Genomic DNA, 22,665 nt, shown 5'->3' on the forward strand with positions numbered 1-22,665 from the left:
CTTAGAGACACATAACACTTGTTTGACACTTCACAGATAGATAGAGTGAAGTGTAGTATCTCAGAAACTAGGAAGATACAAATAATAATAAACAGATTGACATTGATCAACAAATTGCAATGCATTTACATTTCCTGTTGATCTCTGACCTGCACAGAAACAAGTTAACATCGATCATCGCTAGTTTTAGCTCCAGTTCTGGAGTGAATTCTGCATGCTTTCATCTGAGCTAGGAAGGGAAATGTGGGTGGATATTTTTGATAAATGCAAAGCCTCAGACGTAATGGCAGGAAACAATAGCCATATAATCAGCTCATGAATAATTGATGGACTGTAATGGAGGCCTACACCCATAGAGTCATTCCCACAGATGACTTGATTACCGCAAAGTGCAGAGAAAATACAAATCTGAATGAATGATTTAAAACATACAAACAAACAATATCGATAAAAAAATGAAATGAACTGAAAAATGAATGAAATATGGTTATTATGAGTCAATGATAGTCTTTTGAAAAGAGGAAATCTCATAAAATTTGAGAGGAAAGCCTCATTAGTTGGTTTTATGTTGCTACAGTATATAAACTACTCCATCTGCTGGTCATTTTCTAAAGCATATACGACTCTGATGGAGGAAATACAAAGTAACTGCATTTTCTTTTATAGCCAGAAAAGCTCTTACAGTCAGTCAACCATAACAATCAGTTTTGTTTGGTTGTTAACATTCCTCACATTTATTCATATAAAAATACAACATATCAGAGATATACAAACAGTATAGAATCTGTAAAATACTTCAGAAAAATATTCTGCAGACTCAGAAAACAGATAAAAGATTCATGCACCCTTAAAAATTTAACTGAATGTCCTGAACTTGTGCAGAACGCGGAGCCGATATTGATGAATAATTAAACGGCGAGTTGTTAACGGGACTTTGGGGTTTTGGGATGCGTGAAATGTAAGTCCCATAGATTTAAAGCTGATGTCTAAGATATTTTATTGCGACTTAAACTGGGCAATAATTCATGTTTTGAATTGCGATCAATATATTTAGAAATCATTACTGTAAGATTTACTGCTATATTGATCTGTGCACGTTTGCGCATTCTGATGTATGGAAAGGTCTTTTAACTACGATATAAACATATCAAAAGGATTTAAATTTCCCGTATGACACATAAAACTGTAAAGTAATGCTATATTTTAATCATGATTGATGTTTTGGCGCACCACAAGAGGGCGTCAGTGTTACATCAAAAACAGCATGCAAATTAAAGCTTGTAAATACTTTTGCATTTTTCCGTGTTGATTTTCACCCTTAAATATTTGAAAATTATGCCATTGTTTATTGTACTGATTATCCTTAAGCTTATGATTATACTGAATTTCCTTTATAGTACTTTGAATCTTATGATTCTTTTTAAGCAATATTTATTTATGTATTTGTTATATTTTATATGCAACATGTTGTTTCTTACTTGAGTTTGTAATTTTATTTTGTTATTCATATTTATATTAAATTGTAAAGATATTAGATTTTACATTTATACATTGGCCTCTGTTTGTGTTAGCATTGTATATGTATTATAACATTTCTGAAAGTAAATGTCTCTTTGCCATGCTATGCATTATACAAGAGAACAATGTAAAAATAAATATTTTGCCGCTGTGACTTTTCACCCATTTTTTTAAGTAAATCTCAGAGCCAATGAAAGTGTCAGATGACACATGCTGTACGCTGTAATCGAGTTTGAAGCAGCTCGCTTCGTTTCCAGAACTTCCTACTGTTCTTTGATCCTTACGAGAACAAGGTATGTAGATATTTTACTGTGAATGAGCTCCGTGTTTTTATATTACAATAAACAATATATCATTTATATATTTTAATATATAAGGCTTTCTTAACGAACTCGCTTAAACGTGTTAATCGTAGCCAGAAGGTGTATTAAACGTCATGCGGCGCTGATATCAAAGTACCGCGAGAGCGAATTAAAATAACAGCTTTCGAGTGGCTCTCGCGGTACTTTTACGTCATAGACGGATCCATCTTCGCACCTCTGCATAAACACATAGGAAGTCACGTGCTACCTCCTCCGATCTTCACTCAGGCGTTCTTTTAATAATCCATACCGTATCGTTATATAACATATCTACTTTAATTGTGTATGTTATAACTAAATGATTACTTTAATCACTAAAAATAACAATTCATCATGTCTGATTGTTGTTCACGCGGAGTTCTCAGGTGGGAGTGCAACGTCACGAGCAGGTGTTGACGGAAGTACAGTACAACTCTCAAGCTATTTAAAAGAGTAAATACGTTTGTAAATAGTAAATAAATGACACAATTGCGTGAATAAGTGGTATTTGTGACTATTGTCAAATTTCTGGTGTGAGTAATAACTATGTAAAATACGCCGATTGTGTGTAACAGGTGTAAGCTCGTGATTGAGCGTGATGGAGGATTTGGCTGTTCTCGACTTGTTGGCATGTCCCATGTGTATGAAATCTTTGGAGGCATCTGCGAAGGTTTTGCCATGCCAGCACACGTTCTGTAAGACATGCCTGCAGCAGCACGAGGCGTCTGTTCCTCAGATGTGCTGCCCCGAATGCAGAGCTGCTGTTCCCGGATCAGTGGAGGAGCTGCCCACTAACCCTCTGTTGCTTAGATTTCTGGACAGCCTGCAGGAACAGGGTTCGATGGGCACACCGAGGGATAGGTCAGTCAGATATTTGAGTTCTACAGACCAGGACGACGTGTTAAGCAGTTACGTCCAGGGTTTAAGACTTCAGTTGCCCCAGGAGGGGCAGAACACACATGGGGTAAGAAGTTCTACATGTACTTTAGCATTAGACCGTGAGTAATGATTTGAAATACTCTGACATAAAAACTTTTTTTCTCTAATGGTTGCTGTTAGTGTTTTAGTGACATGCTTTGACCTTTTTTCAGATCTTATTTTGTTTTAGGGGTTATGATGTAATATAGTTTTATTATTAAATGCTGCTGTTTTGCTGACATTGTGCTGAAGCTGCAAAAAACCTTAAACTTTGTCCAGGGTGTATCTTATTTCATTGTGTCAGTGGTTGTGCTACAGTTAATCAAAAACAGAACATGAACAATGTTGCTGCTAATAAACTAATATATACAGGACTGTGGGCCACCATCACCAGCTTTGTTGTTTTAGCAAAGTTTTAATGTCCATCCATATTTATTTTTCAAATTTTTAAAGATACAAACAGAAAATACAGGAAATGTGTACACACAATTAATAACAAAACAATTTCAGAACTAAATGTCTTCTTTAGGCATCAGTCAGTATTTAGTGTGAACTCTCTTGGCACAAAACACATCTTCTGCTTTTTGAGGAGACTGAAGTCCTAAAGTCATTCGATTAGCATCAGAAATTTGGATTTAAGTTAAGAGATCCTATTGCTCAAGTGGAAGGGGAGTTTACACTAAATACTTCAGCTTATACTTTTATACTGTTTTTAATACTACATACACATTTTCTGTATTTTCTGGTTGTATTCGAATAAAGAGACAGAAATACATATGATTACTATACAATTGCAAAAACAACAAATCTTGTGGTAGCATGGTGGCCTAAGACTTTTGCACAGTACTATTTAGTACTATTCAAGGATTTAAACTCCCCTTCCACTTGAGCAATAGCAGGAAACTGCAGGATCTCTTAAACCTAAATACAATTAAATCCTAATTTCTAATTTAAAAAAATTAGTCTTTTTACTTTATTCTGCTCAAAAACGCTCAAGAGGTGTTTAGTGCCAAGAGAGGTCACACTAAACAATGACGAAGCCTAAAGAAGACATTTAGTCCTTAATTTTTTTTTTGTACATATTTTCTGTATTTTCTGTTTGTATCTTAATAAAATAGATTGAAAAATAAATATGGATGGAGATTAAAACTTCTGAAACAACAAGTCTGTTGATGGTGACCTAAGACTTTTACACAGTACTGTATATAAATATATATGTATGTATGTATGTATGTATGTATGTATGTATAATTACAGTTTGTCTTTCCTATTCGTTTAAGAGCCCTCCCTGTGTCCATTTTTTCAGTGACTCAGTGTTTTTAACAATTTCCACTAGACACTGGGTCTTAGTTGGACTTAAGTAGGTCGATGGCTTAAAGTTTCAGTGGATTCTGGATTGAAAAGCCATTGCGTTGGCAGCCACAAACAATAGCAATGTTTAAAAGTTTGGGTGCTTTTGAGGACCAAGAAAACCACAAGCTGGTAGTTTAGTGGATATGTATCCTATATAAGAATTAAGAATGCATACACGTAGTGTTATTGTAATTATAACTTTTTCCATTTTTGTGTTATTGTAAATGTTAGTATTAGTTTATATTCTAGAAGCTTCGGTGAAAACCAAACATGTTTCGTTTATATTTCTTGATGAAAAATGCTTAAATTGTCCTATATGTTAGCGTTTGGGTTGAAACAGTTTTTAAAAATCTTTTTCTACGTTTTTCTGCACTGTTTTAGGTGCAGGCCCGAGCTATATATGATTTCCATGGTAATGGGCCCGGGGAGCTCACAATGAAGTCAGGCGATGTCATTTATCTGCGCTGGAGACTAGATGATAACTGGTATTATGGCGAAGCCAGTGAGAGCAATGGTTTGGTTCCGGTCAGTGCGGTGCAGATCATCAGTGAACGTCGGCAGCCTCTGGCCCTCTGTAGAGCTCTTTATGACTTTAATGCTAACAATCTGAACCCGGAGGATAGCAAGGATCTGTTGACCTTCTTCAAGGTTAATCTTTGTACTCAAAAGTCTTCTCCATTAATTGTATTTACCCCACCATAAAAAACAGGCTAATTTTCCAGCTCCCATAGAAATAAATGATCTTCGGGTCTGGTTGTAGCACTTTTAGTATAGCTTAGCATAATGCAATGAATCCGATTAGACCATTAGCATAGTGCTCAAAAATAACCAGAGAGTTTCAATATTTTTCCTATTTAACTTGAAAATAGTTCCCTGCTATTAAAAATTACCTAGCGGAATGTTTTCGGGTGCTGCGTAATATCATTGTGCCTCCTGCAGCCATGTTACGGCAGCAAAGTCCTTGATTATTACACCAGAATGAGAGTATAGTTCCTAGCCATATCTGCTTAGAATATCGCAACGTTTTATTTTCCGTCGGTCTTAGTACACAATGTAACTACAGAAGAGTCAAGTTTTAAATAGGAAAAATATCCAAACTCTTTGGTTATTTTTTAGCGCGATGCTAATGGTCTAATCAGATTCAACAGATTGTGCTAAGCTATGCTAAAAGTGGTAGCGCCAGACCCGGAGATCAGCTGATGAATGGATTCCAAAACGGTAAAATTGTAAAGTTTCATTCTAGGGGAGCTGGAAAACAAGCCTATTTTTTTTTTTAAGTGGTGTCCCTTGAAACAATGATTTGAGTGCAAACTTTTTGGAATTGAATTTTGGAACATTTTGGTTCTAATACACGAAGCAAAGTAATGTACAAAACCCTGCCTTGGGCTTTATAATGTAGCACGCACTTACAGAACTTGCTTTATATAACAGTGGTGACTCAGGGACAGCTTTTATTAAAGGACATTCCTGTGGAGTGGTTTTCTGGAGGGCGGGAGCAGATGGTCCAAATGGGTCTGAATTATTGTGTAATGGGCCTGTAGTCACAAAAGGATTGATGAATAATTCAAGCCAAATAAAGCACTTTAGGGATGCCCATAGACCCTGCTTTATATATGTTTATCTGTCTTGCTCCACAGGGAGACAGCATTACTCTCATTAAACAAGTGGATGAGAACTGGGTGGAGGGAAAACTTGGAGACAAAGTTGGGATTTTTCCTTTGCAGTTCACAGAGGTAAGGTTTTTTCTAGCTGGTCATTTTATAACATGATAATGTCTTTAACTCTTACCCCGTCAGAGTTTTTTAAAAAGTTGCCAGCCAGCACCAGCATTTTTATGATTTTCACAAAGGTTTGATGCCTTCCAGAAAATACAGTATTCTTTTTCAAATATATAAACATACTATATATCAAATGAAAGAACAAACTTTCCATCCTATCTTTATTTGTTCACCTTTTATCACCTCTGAAATATGGGTAGGTTTCTTCAAAAATACCAAATTTTGAGCAAAAAATTACATTTTTGTAAAAGGACTTTTGTTAAAGGCGGAGTGCACAATGTTTGAAAAATGCTTTTAGTCGGGCCGACTACCAAAACACACTTGTAGCCAATCAGCAGTAAGGGGCGTGTCTACTAACCGACATCCTTGCCCAGGTTGCGTATGAGTGGGGCGGGTCTATCATAAGAAGGTCAAGATTCTATTGGGGTAGGGGCGTGTATGTTTAGGTGATTTCAAATATCAACATTGGCTTTCAAACATTGTGCACTACGCCTTTAACTCTTTCCCTGCCATTGACGAGTTGTATTGTAGTATCTTGTCAATCTACAATACCGTTATTATCCACCAGGTGGCGCTCTTCCCCAACTTATAAAACCCGGAAGTATTGCCCTAGGGCAAACAGCTGTATGTCTGTGTATGGTTTAAAAATCGCTCTGCATCTGATCTCTATCAAAAGTCCTTCACAAAAATGGAATTATCTCAGCTTTTTGCTCAAAATTTGGTGTTTTTGATGAAACCTACACATATTTAAGAGTTTATAAAAACAGAACACATGAAGGTAGGATGAAACGGATTTTTTGTTTGAAAGCAGAGGGCCTGTTCTTTTATTTCATATATTGTATGTTTATATATTTAAAAAAGGAGCATTTTCTGGAAGACATTAAACTTTTGTAAAAATCATGAAAAATGCTGGCGGGGAAAGAGTTAAGACATCAGATTTAGAGCGATTATCAAAACATAGAGTTTTTACTGTTTTTGCATTTTTATAAGTTGTGTAAGAGCACCACCTGGTGGATAATAGCAGAAATATGGATTGCCGAAAAAACTCGTCATTGGCAGGAAAGTGTTTTCTCTTAAAGAGTAACTAAACCCTAAACCAACTTTTTTTAGTTAATGATCTGTAAGAATGGGGCGTTATTAGTGCTGTTCATTGATTTTAGTAAGTTTTTTGACATTTGGATGTAAAGTGTTTCAATACTACAATATATGGTGTAAAAACGTCTGAGTGCTGCCCTCTTCAGGTTGAACGGTGGCTACTGCAGTTGAATTTTCCTATTGGATGGTGGGTCCAAAAAATGACTCGTAAGCAGGTTCAAGATCACCACGCCCTTGTTACGATCTCACCACACACTTAGTTCGTCCCCTCTATCTCCTTGGGATCTGCCCACTTTTCTTGCATTTAAAATATTGCCAGTGGGTGGAGTCAGGCTCTGACCAGGGGTTTAGTTACGCTTTAAAGGGCATCAATTATCCGATTCACGATTTTACTTTTGTGTGTGTGTGTGTGTGTGTGTGTGTGTTAGTACATGTTAACGATATGGTACAAATCCCAAAATAAACATTGTAGCGAGTTATCATTTTCAACATAAATCTCTTTTCATGGACTACAACAAACACATGGATTGACACAAAAGACACAAAGTCTAGCCTGCAGCATGCTGTATTTAATTTTAATTACAAAATAAGAATCCTCTATTTTCTCCTTAATGCCGCAGTTAAATTTAAAACAAAAGACCCGATCTCTAAGCACTCACAGCATCATTAACTACTTATGAAGCGTAATAAGCTTGCAGATGTGATTACCGAGCCTCCTGCTATTTCCCACACCGGAATCCAGTGACTCACATGTGCATTGTTCTGCCACTTGCAGTTGGATAATTAAACTTCGGATAGGAATATTTTGTGCTGTATTGTACCAGATAAAACATCCAGCCTCCCTCTCAGACACTGCGCCAGCCTGGCATCCAGGCGTGAAGAAACGGTAATGCTTTCTTTTACTTTGGTGGCGGAGCAGCACATGACGGGAAAGAGGGAGGGTGTGTCATTCCTGCCCACATGTGCAGCACTCTGCTCCTCAGACCAGCAGCCACGGCTGCCACTTTCACTTAGGATAGAAGGGGAAGTTTGGCGCAGCAGGTGGGATTTAAAGCTCCGAACTGCCACTTTGCTGCTTACTGACGAAACTCGCAGTCAGAGACGCAGCAGGTGAAGCGGTTTAGGCAGAGAAATCTCTGATCCTTTTAACAAGCTTTGTGTCTCCCCGCTGTAGCCAAATCCAGCTGCGCACGAGTTACTGGAAAAACGCAGAAGGAGAGATTCAGTAGAATCACATCCACGGATCGGCGGTTGGGTTAACGCGGATGCTCGCGTCTACGGGCGGATCTCCGGAGAGTCAGCCAGGCCTCCGAATGTCAGTCTACTGAACAACGTGAACCATCCACACCAAAGCCAGCGGCCACCTCACTTCAGCTCGAGCGCTCAGCCCGCCTCCTACAAGACTCAACTGAGGAGCTCTCGCAGGCACGTGCCTAAGGTGAAAACTCTTTTGTTTATATAAAAAAATAATTGCTTGTTTTCTGCCAATGCATGCGACTAGTTTGTTTTTTTAGCAATGTTGTGATTTGGCATGATAAAGAGTTAATGAGTTAGATTTCTGTGTTTTGGTTCGATGAGACTTTGTTTGTTTCTGCTGATTCTCATTGCATAGAAAAGCAACAAAAGCATGCATACTTGAATCTTATCCAATACGGGAAGATGTTTTGAAACTTGGAAGGGGTGTTTGTTTTCGACTACCAGATCCATGGCAAACATTGTGTTTTTTAGAAATCATTGTTGAAAACAACTATTTTTCCTGCATTTTCTTGCCTTTTTTAATAATATAATAGTATTCTGTCCATAAGATTGTTTTCTGCTTGAGAGAGAGAGAGAGAGTTGGTAGCTCCAGAGCTAAAAATGCCCCATTCTCTGTTGTCGCTTAGAAGCTCATGACTCATATGGGTTACATAACACTTTTCTCTCATCTGGTTGAAACGCTCATTCCCCTTCAGTAAGCAGTGACTCTCTCTCCTCCTTCCATCAGCTGGGTCACTAGAAGGCGAGGGAAACATCACCTGAAGGAGGGAAGAGTAATTTGGTTTCACAATATGATCCGCCCAGGGCTATTTTACACCGGATATTTGCATTAGTTGTGTTTTATAAGTCAGGAAATATGCCCACTGTTCTGACTCAGCATTGTCTTGCTGAACGACAGGAAAATCTTTAAAGCTATAGTTCACTCAAAGGAAAATGACATCATCATTTATGCAATCTCTTTATTACTACCAGAACTGTATGTCTAGGTTTTCTCTGTATAACACCGGCAGTTGCAATGCAAAAAAAAATATTTGTTGTTTAGAATGTTTGTCTTGTTTTCAGTACAAATATTAAAAAATCAAGATACTGCCTAGAGACATGTGACTAGTTAGTCATGCATGTGTTTTCTTTATGCAGTGTTGTGATTTGGCTTGAGTGGGTGTTGCATGATAAAGAGTTTATGAGTTAGATTTCTGTGTTTTGGTTTGATGAGCCATTGTTTTTTTTTGCTGATTCTCTTTGCATAGAAAAGCAACAAAATCATGCCTGCTTGAACCAGATCCATGGCAAACATTGTGTTTCGAAATCGTCATTGCATGTGTTATTCGCTATTGTTTCATCATAACCAGATGTCTGAACTATTTTTCCTGTTTTTCTTTCATTTTCAGCTCTTTTCCTGTACTTTCCTGTATTTTCTTTTTTTATGATAGACTTGTTTTCTTAAAAAAATTGAGTTTGTTTAAAACAAGAAAAAGTACAAAAACTTAGAGATAAAATGAAGGTTAGTAAATGACAACAAAATATTTTATATTCTGGTGAACTGTCCCTTTAATTCAGTTTTATCTTTATTACCCCATTGTTTTTTTTTAAGAGCTAATTTTAATAATTTCTTCAGAAAACAATAATAAATATCTCAATTAAGTGTATCTCCCATATCCTATGTTTTTAGATATTTGTAAACAAAACAAATAATTTTTTGCCGTCCATCTGTGCTTGACTTTGCTATGTCATTAAATGGGTATTGGAGCTGTCAGGCTCTAAAAATGACAAAAAATATCATAAAAGCATCATTAAAATAATCCAAGCAATTGTGAGGGTGAATTCCTTCAATAGCCGGGTTTCACCAGGTTTGACATCAGTGAGGATCCTGGCTAACATATGAGTAGCTCAGAAGCAAAACCTGTTAAACTCTACCGCCAACAGAAATTAGATAATGATATTAACCGTATGATCTTGGCAACGTTCATCAAATACTTTCGCTTCTTTCAAATCTACTTAATGCTGGCCTCAGGCCAATCAGAAATATGGCTTTGGCCCTGTCCCAAATGGCACATGCCGGACATTCCGGGGGCGCTGATGAGCACACTTTGGAGTGTAAAAATGACAGATGGGACACCGTACACACTAATAGACTAAACGAGCACGTGCAATTTAAAGGGACACTTCACCCATTTGCATTAAGCTTTTTACAGTTAGAACCCCAGTCATGTTTTTGAATGGTCTGCATCATTCCCACAGTTGCCACTGAGACAGGAGAAATACAGATTTCAGTGTTGCACTTCCGTCTTTCAATGATGTAAAATCATCATTTTGCATCATTGAAAGAAGGAAGTCCAATATCTTTGTTGAAGGAGTGAGACTACAAACACCCCTTTTTTCTGTCAAATAGGCACCAAATTTGAAATGTATGTAACATTTCGACTACAAATATGACGCACTTTCAATAAAGATTCATGTTTCTATGGGTGAAATGCTCCTTTAAGGCCACGAGACCGAAAGTCCACATGAAGTGCGCATTTTTGGGACGGGTCCTTTGTTGGCAGAATTCATTAAAGGTGTAATGTGTATTTTTAGTGGCATTTAGTGCCAATTGCAATCAACCTCAATTTCGAAACGCAATGAGAGGCTATGGTAGCTGCCATAAGCCAAACATGCCATCATCTAAGACAATGAGTGCGTTTACATGCACAGTCTTACGCCGATTATGCTTAATAAACTGATAACACGTGGGGTCATGTAAACACGTAAAGCGGTTTTCTTTAATCGGGGAAAGCCCATAAACAGCGTAAGCAAAAACCGATCGGAACAGGTAGTTTTTTGCTCATTACGCCGATTTCGCGTGGCATGTAAACACCTTAACCCACAAAGTATCAAAATAATGCAGTTGTGTAAAACTCTTTAAATTGTATTCAGCTAAACCTTAGTCATCTTTTCTCTATTAGACAAGTGTTAGGACGTGCGGATTGGTCTTTAGTCATAATGCTCGAATATTAAATTGGAATTTAGTTTAAAGAGCAAGACTGACTCACTTTTCCCATGATGTCTTTTCTAAACCCCTTAGTGGTTTGTTATAAGACCCCAGGAAAACGTTTCAATCAGTTTTCTGTTTAAGTCAGCTCTTGTCTGATGTCAGAGATTTTTTTATGAGCTACTACGTAAGAGCACTACTAAAATAACTCATACAATAACCTCGAAACCTGTCAAAATGTAATTGCTTTTTGCTTTTAGGTGTTTTTAAAGATGGAAATGATTGTGTATTTGCTTATATTTAGATACTACTTCATGACCTATATTAGTCAATATATATTTGAGTCACAATTATTAGTCACTACAGTTGCACAATATAAAAAGTGGGGCAGAACATCACGAAAATATAAAACAATAAAAGTTTGAAGGTAAATTTGAAGGTAAAAATTATTATATAACTGTTTTGTGTGATAATACAAGTTATACTGTATAATTATGTTAATATAATTGAACTTATACTATATCTATCTATCTATCTATCTATCTATCTATCTATCTATCTATCTATCTATCTATCTATCTATCTATCTATCATATATATTTACCCTCACCTAAAGGATTATAAGGAACACCATACTAATACTGTGTCTGACTTCCTTTCACCTTCAGAACTGCCTTAATTCTACATGGCATTGATTCGACAAGGTGCTGAAAGCATTCTTTAGAAATGTTGGCCCATATTGATAGGATAGCATCTTGCAGTTGATGGAGATTTATGGGATGCACATCCAGGGCACGAAGCTCCCGTTACACCACATCCCAAATATGCTCTATTGGGTTGATATCTGGTGACTGTGGGGGCCATTTAAGTACAGTGAACTCATTGTCATGTTCAAGAAACCAGTTTTAAATGATTCAAGCTTTGTGACATAGTGCATTATCCTGCTGGAAGTAGCCATCAGGGGATGGGTATATGGTGGTCATAAAGGGATGCACATGGTCAGAAACAATGCTCAGCTAGGCCGTGGCATTTAAACAATGCCCAATTGGCACTAAGGGGCCTAAAGTGTGCCAAGAAAACATCTCACACACCATGACACCAGTGGAAACAAGGCATGATGGATCCATGTTCTCGCCAAATTCTGACTCTACCATTTAAATGTCTCAACAAAAATCAAGACTCATCAGACCACAGTCTTCAACTGTCCAATTTTGGTGAGCTCGTGCAAATTGTAGCCTCTTTTTCCTATTTGTAGTGGAGATGAGTGGTACCCAGTGGGGTCTTCTGCTGTTGTAGCCCATCCGCCTCAAGGTTGTACGTGTTGTGGCTTCACAAATGCTTTGCTGCATACCTCGGTTGTAACAAGTGGTTATTTTAGTCAAAGTTGCTCTTCTATCAGCTTAAATCAGTCGGCCCATTCTCCTCTGACCTCTAGCATCAACAAGGCATTTACATAGTTATTACCTTAGAATGAGCCGTATTGATCTGCATACATCGCAGGTACCCCTACATGGAAGTCGGTGTCATGTTTCTACAGTAGCCCTAAACAGACAAACTGCTCTACAGAGTGCATTTCATCAATACATTGTCTTGGATGATGACATGTTTGTCTTATGGCAGCTACGAAAGCCTCTCATTGCGTTTTGAAATTGAGGTTGATTGCAATCCGCAATCTTACCACTAGATGCCGCTAAGAATACACATTACACCTTTAATAAATTCTGCCAACAAAGGACCTGTTTTAGTTTTTATATTTTAATTATACAAGTAATAAAACAAGTAATATTAGGATACAACATAGAGTTCAGTGTCAGAAGACAACAGACTCTAAATGTGTACGTTGGGAGTTTAACAAAGCAAATATAGTGTTTCCAGTCACTAGTATTTGGTGGATTACGTGCTGTTTTTTGTGTCAGGAGACAAGAAAATTACCAGTTATTTTCTCACTATTACAGAGAGAGAGGAAAATGAACGGTGAAAGTCCACCCACCATCACCATGGCACTCATTAACCCTCAGATCCCCCCCATACCCTCTGAAAGCAAGATGTCTGCCACCCAGCAGCTCTCCATCAGCGTGTAAGTGCCGTTGCATTATTTATATTTCAAATAAATTCAGTCTCTGTGCCACACAGATACTGAATTGATCACAAAATGATAACTGTATGTCTATGTCTTAACCTGATGGTATGTGCGGTTGTGTTCAGGTGTGCAGCACTGTATCCCTACACGCCCCATCGTGCAGAGGAACTGGAATTAAGGAAGGGTGAAATGGTGGGGGTTTATGGGAAATTCAAAGAGGGCTGGCTGCGTGGACTGTCTCTCAGGACAGGAAAAGTAGGCATCCTGCCGGCCAATTATGTCACGCCTGTGCTCAGGTGAGGAGGTTTTTTAGCAAATGTGATTTATAGATGTCACTGATTGTAGTTTGTTTGGTTTGAAATGGAACATTAGGTGTACTGCTCAAACTGAGGACAAAATAGTATCGTTTTTGGGTGTAAAGTTTTCGTAATCTATAGGTAATGTGATTAACTACACCTGTGGTTACTCTGATAGGGCACATGTGTGAACTTTACCCTACAGGTCAAACATGCAGTGCAGGAAAAAACAGCAAATGTCAGCATTGTAAACTAGTATTTACTTGAAAAAAAGTTTAAAGAATAGTGTCATTTATTGTGGTAATTTGAGTTAAATGCAGGGTTGGGTCCAATGTTTATGCTCCACCGTCCAATGTTTATGCTCCACCGTACGCCCATAGATGATTTAATGCAATGACATCCTAACATGTAGTCTCATTTTAGGACCAGTTTAGTAGTTGTCTGTTAGTCAGATTATTAGAGATAATACAAAGGTTCCTCTGTGCTATTTAAAAAAAATGTATTTTTAGAAATGCAGTCCTGTTTTCTTGAATATCAAAGTTACAGTAATGCCATCACTTTCTCTCAGAACATCCGCAAGGTTTCTTGAACAAACCAAACCGGCAATTCCTAATTCAAGTGCAGCTCCAACAAAAAGACACACCCCACACAAGCCCCAGGCTGTTGTCCTGGCCCTAGACAAAGTAAACGGTGACGCCCCTTCAGCTACAATGACTGTGATGTCATCCGCCGGGCCCGGGAGATCACAGCAGCAGGGCGGGAAGCAGGGGTGGACCACAGTAAGACGCACCCTCCACACTTCACACAGAGGTGAGAAACAACAAGCTATACCACGCCCTGTTTAATTTACGGGGATATGATGAGCATAATGTGGCCGTTTTGTTAGTGTTTTTATATATGAAGATGCAAAACCCTGACATGTTTTAATTTTTTTATAAGACTCTTAAAGGGACACTCCACTTTTTTAAAATATGCTCCCCTTGAGTTAAACATTTGATTTTTACAGTTTTGGAATCCATTCAGTCAATCTCTTTAGGATAGCTTAGCATAATCCATTGAATCTGATTAGACCATTAGCATCGCGCTAAAAAATAACCAAAGAGTTTTAATATTTTTCCTATTTAAAACTTGACTCTTCTGCAGTTACATCGTGTACTAAGACCGACAGAAAATTTAAAGTTGTGCTTTTCTAGGCTGATATGGCTAGGACTATACTCTCATTCTGGTGTAATAAGGACTTTGCTACCGTAACATGGCTGCAGCAGGTGCAATGATATTACGCAGTGCCCGAAAATAGTCTGCTAGGTAACTTTCAATAGCTTATAACTCTAGGGGAGCTGGAAAATTTGCATATTTTCAAAAAAAGTGGAATGTCCCTTTTAATGGATTTTGCCAACAATTTTTTTTAAAAAATGGCCTGAGGACGGGATTAAGTGGATTTATAGCGATAGTATTTGATGGATGTATAATAGATGCTGAGAGCATTGAGATAATATCAGATTTATAATAATATCTCATTTTTGATGGAGCTTTTGCATCTGAGCTCCTCATATACACACTTTGTATACTTTTGTCAGCATGTAAAATACAAAGACTAGGGTTTTCTATTTAATTATTTTTATTTTATATATTTTGATTGACACACAGTAGTATTAATAAAAATAACGTAAACATGTCATTCTTGAACAGTTAAAACTACCCTTTAAAATAATAATTAGATATAGATATACTATTACAAGTACTTAAATTTAAAAAAAATAAAAGTCACGTTTTTTAAGCCATAGGGCACAACTTGTAACTGTAGTAAAATATGTTTTAGCTTTTAATGTAGTTTGAAATTAAATGTATTTAAAATACTATTTGTCTGATAAAAGTGTTGTAACTGGCATATGTGTTTACTCTTATGCTTGGCCTGTTGTTTAGGGTTGCCTCACTATGGAAGCTACCCTTCAATTCCCATGCAAAGTCTGCACCCCCCTCCTCAGGATCTGGGACAGATCTATACTTTAGGCCGTTCCCCTGTTCTCCCTAAAAAGAGAAATGGTTTGTTCTCAAACCCAATCAAGACCCAGCATTGGACATGTGAAGCAACAGCACCCTCCAGTGGTGGATATCAAACAGGAAACAGGAATCCTGTTCAGAGAGATGCCGCTACGGCCCCTCAGTCTATTCTGGTTAAACCAGATCCTCATAAGCACACTTTAGAGAAGGTAAAATATCTCCTGCTACTGTATTAGGAGTCATGTTTGACATTCTTCCACTTATTTTTAGATCATATCAGCCTCATTTTAAATGTGATCGTGACTTTTTTTGTTTCAGCCAATGAAATCGGTGCGGTTTCGGGAGGCTCAAGGCACTACTCAGGCAACATCAAAAATAACTCATATGGTTCCCAATTCTCAGTCTGGCATTTCAGGCTTAGATCACTGGAATCCCTCAGCCATTTTGGGTCGGGACGGAAGTACTTTAGTTCTTAAAGATTCAAAAACACCCAAAAAGAGCACAGGACAAGATCATGCAGCTATGGACTTCCTCTCACTAAATATGAAACCAGTACTAATAAACAACCAATCCAGCAGTAATAGGTGAGAGTTTTTGAAACACGCCTTAAAAAGGAAGTATTGCAGTATCTGATTTGATTATCTGATTTGCTATTTTATGCTCATCTAAAACTTAGTAGCAGATATTGACAGATATGTAATAAAAAAGTGACTAACTGTTTTTTTTTATCAGAAAAACATTTCCTGTGTTAATTCGCAGAATACTGGATAGTGTAATATTTCCTGCCATCTGACTATCTAATAATGTTATCTCCAGATACAGGATAATGAAGGGGTATAATGCTAAGACGGATGCTGAGCTCACGTTGACGGAAGGGGAAATAGTGGTTATTCAAAGACATCGTCCAGATGGAAGGGTTCTCATAACCCAAGAGATCAGCGGAAAAACTGGCCTTTTCCACAACAGCATATTGGAAATTCTGGACAAAGTCTTTTGAGTGCACCACAGAGTTTCTTTAAATGGCCAGTGATGTGTTTAGAGGCGCACCATTTTAGCCGGTTATGTAATAAACTAAAAACAGCAAAATCCTGTTTACCTAAAGGCAGGCCTAGACAGAATTATCTGTGCTGGATTTGAAAGACAGGACTGTGAATTCTGTGAAGTGTATTTAAATATACAAGTACTACTATTTTTAGTAGCTTAGAGCATAATACAATTACCCAAAATATTTATTGAAATAAAATAGTGGGGTATGATTCTGAGGATGTGTTGAATTTTGTAAATGATTGATGAGTAATGTTGTACTTCTGCTGTAATATAGTCAGACTCTGTGTTTGGCCTTATGTGTATTCAGACTATCACATTGTCTCACATACACACCCACCTGACACACTTTCCCCTTAAATTTGTTGAAGTTTTCCTTCATCATTTGCCAGCTCTGACAAGATGATTGTGCCTTCTTGTATGATGAATCACTGTTTGCACTTTTGAATGATGTTGAGGGGTAAGACAGATAATGTGACCTGTGAGAAAATATGACGAATTTCTGTCGTCCCAATGCAGTATGTGGAATTATTATGTTGTGTAAAACCTCATAGCAGGTCTGTACTAAAAATGGAAATCTTGTTCTCAGTTTCTGCGATTTTAGTTAATTTATTTTTGAAATTTGTAAAATTATTAAATTAACAATTGCAATAATGAGCTAAAAGACTCCAGCAACTCTTTAATTTTGTGCACTGTGAGCATGTGTACTACACATTGCTCCAAATTTTCAATCTTTTGCCTTACAATTGTGAATTGATGGGATCAGACATGCTTTTATCATTTTTAACTATTAAATGAGCATGCAACACTCAATTCAAAATAATTGATTGCCATTATGAAAATTAACTATGGTTTTACTACAGTTAAAAAAACATGGTAACCGTAGTAAAAACATTGGTTACTACAAATTTACTTTTAAAAACTAGTTGGTTAGTGTAGTAAAACCATGGTCTTGCTAATAGTAATCAACAAACCAAAAAAAAAAACATGGTTACTTCACTTTTACCTCAGAAAACATGGTTCATTTTTGTAAGGTACACTTAATAGCCCTAAGAAAATTAACCATGGTTTTACCACAGTTAAAAAAAATATGGTTACTATAGTAAAACCATGGTTACCACAACATAACCATGGTTTTGACAAGAATGGTTTTCAAAAACTATATTTACAGCATGGTTACTGTAGTAAAACCATGGTTTTGCTGATAGTAAGCAATACACCAAAAAACCATTGTTACTACAATTTTACCACAAAAAAACATGGTTAATTTTAGTAAGTGAGGACATAAAGAGGAAAATCCTATGATTCAACATATGATAAACTTAAAAAACGTATGTTTTACACGAATGCTGTATTTTTAAGCTATTAAAGCATGGATTTTCATAAATATGTTAATTTACAGATGAAATCATAGGCGCGTGCTGGCGCGCATGTCCAGTAAACACAGTCTTGTACAGTTTGGGATGGGCTCGTGTGCTGGTGGAAAACATCTTCCCGAATGATCTCATCGATTACAACTGCACGAGCCAATATTCCTTTATTTAACTTTATATAAGACCCACTTATCCAGATCTGAAAATGCCGGTAAGATTGTAATCTTATCTATTTATTAGCGCATGTAATGAGTGTGTTGTTATGCCCCACCTTCCCATCATTCCATTGCTTTGCAACCGGAATCGCATGCAAATATTCACTGGACTGTTATTTGACAGCGTTTTCCAGTACATTTTCATTAGGGCCGTATTATACATTTTGTACATTGTACTGTTATGCTGCGATTTTGTCTGTTAAATGTCCAAAGTGACTCTGTGCACATCGAGCTAACTTAGCCGATTAGCATTACAGCTGTTTTTAACGATATTACGATCCCTTAACGAGTCCATTTCATGATAGGGTTGCTAACAATCACTTAACAACCCGAATAAGATAATTAGTTATGTTATATTGGTCAAAATGAGACGTTATTTTGATTTAATTAGCTGTTAGCTTGTTACAGGCCGAGCGGTCATATCTGCTGCTTAGCAACAGCGTCGCGTTCCCATCCACCCATTCATATTGATGCGTTCACTAAACCATAAACCAACTACTACACGTCCGCTACAATGAATAGTTTTTACATTGAAACAGTACTATTTCTGCAAATAAAAGTTGTAATTTCTTGAATTTCAGCTATCATGGTCGTTAATAAAAGAAATGCCGTTTGGAGGACATCCCATATTGATTTGTTATATGTTTTATTAATTTAATGATTGTAGACACTATGGTGGTTTGGTTAAAATAATTAGTTTATCATAAAGAGAAGTTTATTTATTATGTGAAAACGATTTAATATAATTTCATTTACTCATACTTGTATTGTTATTCTGTGAAACACAAGAAATACATTTGTGAGATTCTTCTTTTTTCTGTACAATTAAATTTAGTATTTACATTTATGCATTTGGCAGACATAACATCCCTTTATAGACATTTATTTTAAACAACATGAGTGTAAATAATGATGTCATTGTGATGAATCTTTGGGTGAACTATTTCTGTAAATGATGGTTTACAAAGGTAATTTTGTGGCTGTGTCTATATAAACATAGCCAGATGCTTAGAGTACATTTATCTTATGATTGTGTTGGGGTGTTTTCAAACTTGGTTCTTTTAAGAGGTCTGAACGTGGTTTGCTGGGTTTTTGGCCCATATGTGAACATGCCAAACGGTGTCAGACCTCTTGAAAGTGAACCGAACTGATACCTTCTAGGGAGGTGGTCTAAGTATGGTTCACTTTGTGCCAGACATATAAAAATAAATATCCCTACTTCGAATAAAATAGTCTGTTCGATGACGGACTTGCTGACCTATTTTTTGCTTTCCTGTGTCATCCTGGGAGTTCCCCTCGATTAACGATGTTAGTTTTTGCTGGCTCATCGTCAATGGTAATATTTCTAGGATTTGTTTTGTGACGGCCCTGTAAAATACGATTATATTCTGCTTAAAATCCTTTTTATTTATTATTTGGCTGTTTTCGTGCTGAACCAGACTATTGGTGCTTGGCGACATTTGGAATTTCTGAGTATGGATTGACAGTAATTCTCCAATCGTGATTTTACTGTTGTTTGCACTATTGGGTGGCACTGTTTTTTACTTATATTAAATTATCTTTATTTTATGCCGTTTATAAAGCCATTTGATGACCATTAATTATTTATTTTACTTGTTATATAAATAAACTACTTTAAAATGACTTCGTTGTTATTTATTCTTAGCGGAGTTTACTGGAAGTTACGTGTTGACCACGAAAGCCGCTTGTTTATTTTGTTACTGCTGAAACCGTCTATAGAGACCAGAGGGGGGATAATCCCCCCATACTCCCCCATCAAAAAAAAAAAAAAATATATATATAATGAACTTGGACCACTGTGTAAAGCTGTAAAACGCTATTCGACACAATGACACTACCATCAACGCAATTTGAAACCATTGAACGTAAAGTGACCTTGGTCCTTATTGACTTGGTTTACCTCTTGGTCCTCTTTAAGTGGTCTGAGTTTGGTTCTTTTAAAGAGGACTCAAGTGTGAAAACACCCTTCAGCATCACTTGAACTAAAGATCTGTGTGTGCTTGTGCTTATAATGTTGTTTTTGTAACAAAATTGTAATAATGTTTTAAACCTGTCTAAATTTGTTTAGAGTAATAAGCTGGATAAACCAGAGAAGTTGGAGGTGAGTGATAACGTGAAGGTGGTGGTGAGATGTCGACCTCTCAACGAGAAAGAGAAGATGATGGGATACAGGCAGGCTGTTACTGTGGATGAGATCAGAGGCACCATTACTGTCAACAAAAGTGATATGACTAGTGAGCCACCAAAGACGTTCACCTTTGACACAGTTTTCGGTCAAGATAGTAAACAGCTGGATGTGTATAACTTAACAGCCCGACCCATCATTGACTCTGTATTAGAGGGTTACAACGGTAAGTAAAAAGACATTTCCAACAGTATTGTATAGTAAAGTATAGACTGGCTTAGTTTATGAAATGCATCATTTTTTAGGGCAATACTAAAGGTCATACTTGCCATGAAAAAAATTTTGCAACCACAAATAGTGAATACTGAAAATACTGGAAACGTCTTTCATTTACGTCATATACATGGTGTGTGACAGATGCGTCACATGCATACCACTGTTTTTTCCACATAATATACGTCATAAAAATAATATTTAAAAAAATTAATAATTTAAACTTAAGCTGCAATCAGACTAGCAGCAACTAGCAGTAGCAGAGCGACGCAATTTCATTGATTTTAATTGCCGACTTCTGGCTACACGAGTGTCAGTAAAGGGGGTCACCCACCAGACGCGCAGCTCAGCACCACGTCGAGTTGCGTCTAGGACAACTCAGAGGTATCGTAGAACTGAAAGTGTACATTAAATAGCGCAAGCTTAGGCGCCAGTTTGCGTACACTCATAGAAAACAATGTGTAACATTTTTTTTGCCGCGCTGATCTGCGTTTACCCCCTTAACTGTTTGCGACTGAATGGGTCGTGTCCAGTCATGTGAAAAAGTTGTGAAATGTTTAACTTTTCAAATTATGAGAGACATTCGGGAGCGACTACCAATGAGAATGAAGCAGGGGAGTTCACGTCATCCGTCTCTCGTCAGTTATTGGAGTGGACATTACTCATTTGTTTATGACAACTAGATTTAGAAACACCTTTTTTTTACAAACAAACTTTACTTACAATACTGGTATGTATCCTGAGACAATAGCACTGATATATGTTAAGATGCAAGGTGTTTTTCAATTAAGGCAAACATGCATTTTAGTCTGTGACCAAGATAAGCCGTCCGGGTAAGGGTTGTTTGTAAAAACTACCTAAATGTCCTTATAACTAAGGCCTTGTCTTGGATTAATCCAAACCCTGTCTGGGATACTGCCCCTACGAGTCTTAAGACTGGATTTCACAAACAGGGTCACAGAATAAATCTTAAAATATAGATGATATTAGATATATTTTTTATTCTGCTTGGTAGGTTTCATGTTGATGCTATACATTTTTACTATGTTTTATCATAACACAATCTGTTTCATTTTCTTCAGGAACCATATTTGCATATGGTCAAACAGGCACAGGTAAAACCTTTACAATGGAGGGCGTCAGAGCAGTGCCTGAACTCAGGGGCATCATTCCTAATTCATTTGCTCATGTATTTGGTCACATTGCAAAAGCAGAAGGTGACACTAGGTGAGAACTGGTTTGGTTTGGAGAGGTCTCTTTGTTGGTTTTTTAAATGCTTGTGATTTAGGGAATTTCTCATAGTTTGTTATGACTTGTCATGCCTTTCAAGATAGCAGCATTCACATTATTAAAATACATACCGCTGACGTGTATTATTAACCACAGGTTTCTGGTAAGAGTTTCTTATTTGGAAATTTACAACGAAGAAGTGAGGGACCTGTTAGGAAAGGACCAGATGCAGAGGCTTGAGGTGAGAAATGTCTGAAAGGCCAGAGGTCTGTGTGTCAATTACTCAGACGTGCTCCTTTGGGTTTTTTCAACACTTCACGTATCTTACACATCGAGAACTGTTAATGGAGCGTTTTGCTAATGTGTAGACCTGTGTTTAACACGCACCTACAGATTTCCACAGAACATGCATTAAAATTACAACAAATTTAGATTTGTTGTTACAAAGGAAGTCTGACTTGACCACAGCCTGTTTAATGAGGCAACTTGGGCAACATGCAGTTTTGAATGATAAGCCCTAGAAATGCAAATGATAAATTTTAACAACATATTGCAGGTTAAGGAGAGGCCTGATGTTGGAGTTTATATCAAGGATCTTTCTGGTTATGTGGTAAACAATGCTGATGACATGGACCGGATTATGACCCTTGGCCATAAAAACCGTAAATACATTTTCACTATTTTTGTCTACAAATCGAATTCCATGCATCTTAATGTAATTCTTTGATTCAAAACATCTTTAAGAAATATAAAGCTCAAACTAGTGTGTTGAACACCAT

The 22,665-nt window shown here is 37.1% G+C and overlaps 2 protein-coding genes across 5 annotated transcripts in view; both read left to right on the forward strand.

The window, feature by feature from the left end:
- The first annotated feature begins 1,692 nt into the window (after positions 1-1,692).
- On the forward strand, positions 1,693-17,010 carry sh3rf2 (SH3 domain containing ring finger 2). Of its 3 annotated transcripts, none has more exons than XM_065266568.2 (11): positions 1,693-1,811; positions 2,435-2,823; positions 4,512-4,778; positions 5,768-5,863; positions 8,178-8,441; positions 13,184-13,305; positions 13,434-13,604; positions 14,173-14,414; positions 15,528-15,814; positions 15,924-16,189; positions 16,422-17,010. In XM_065266568.2, exons 2-11 carry the CDS (start codon positions 2,458-2,460, stop codon positions 16,600-16,602), a joined length of 2,262 nt encoding a protein of 753 aa, XP_065122640.1. In that variant the 5' UTR covers positions 1,693-1,811; positions 2,435-2,457; the 3' UTR covers positions 16,603-17,010. The 3 variants fall into 3 exon arrangements, with proteins under 3 accessions (XP_065122640.1, XP_065122642.1, XP_065122641.1); XM_065266569.2 differs by lacking the exon at positions 1,693-1,811 and adding an exon at positions 2,180-2,312; XM_065266570.2 differs by lacking the exon at positions 4,512-4,778.
- Positions 17,011-18,063: 1,053 nt separating this feature from the next.
- The window catches only part of kif3a (kinesin family member 3A), a 28,446-nt gene continuing 23,844 nt past the window's right edge, over positions 18,064-22,665 (forward strand). Inside the window, exons 1-5 of one of the 2 annotated variants that reach the window (XM_065266545.2) lie at positions 18,064-18,233; positions 20,327-20,609; positions 21,739-21,883; positions 22,043-22,127; positions 22,443-22,548. In XM_065266545.2, coding sequence (XP_065122617.1) covers positions 18,228-18,233; positions 20,327-20,609; positions 21,739-21,883; positions 22,043-22,127; positions 22,443-22,548 — 625 coding nt within the window. In that variant the 5' untranslated portion in view covers positions 18,064-18,227. The remainder of the gene's footprint in view (positions 18,234-20,326; positions 20,610-21,738; positions 21,884-22,042; positions 22,128-22,442; positions 22,549-22,665) is intronic. The other variant, XM_065266544.2, reaches the window with a different exon arrangement.

This window comes from Paramisgurnus dabryanus, chromosome 16 (assembly GCF_030506205.2).
Source record: "Paramisgurnus dabryanus chromosome 16, PD_genome_1.1, whole genome shotgun sequence".
Lineage (NCBI taxonomy): Eukaryota > Metazoa > Chordata > Actinopteri > Cypriniformes > Cobitidae > Paramisgurnus > Paramisgurnus dabryanus.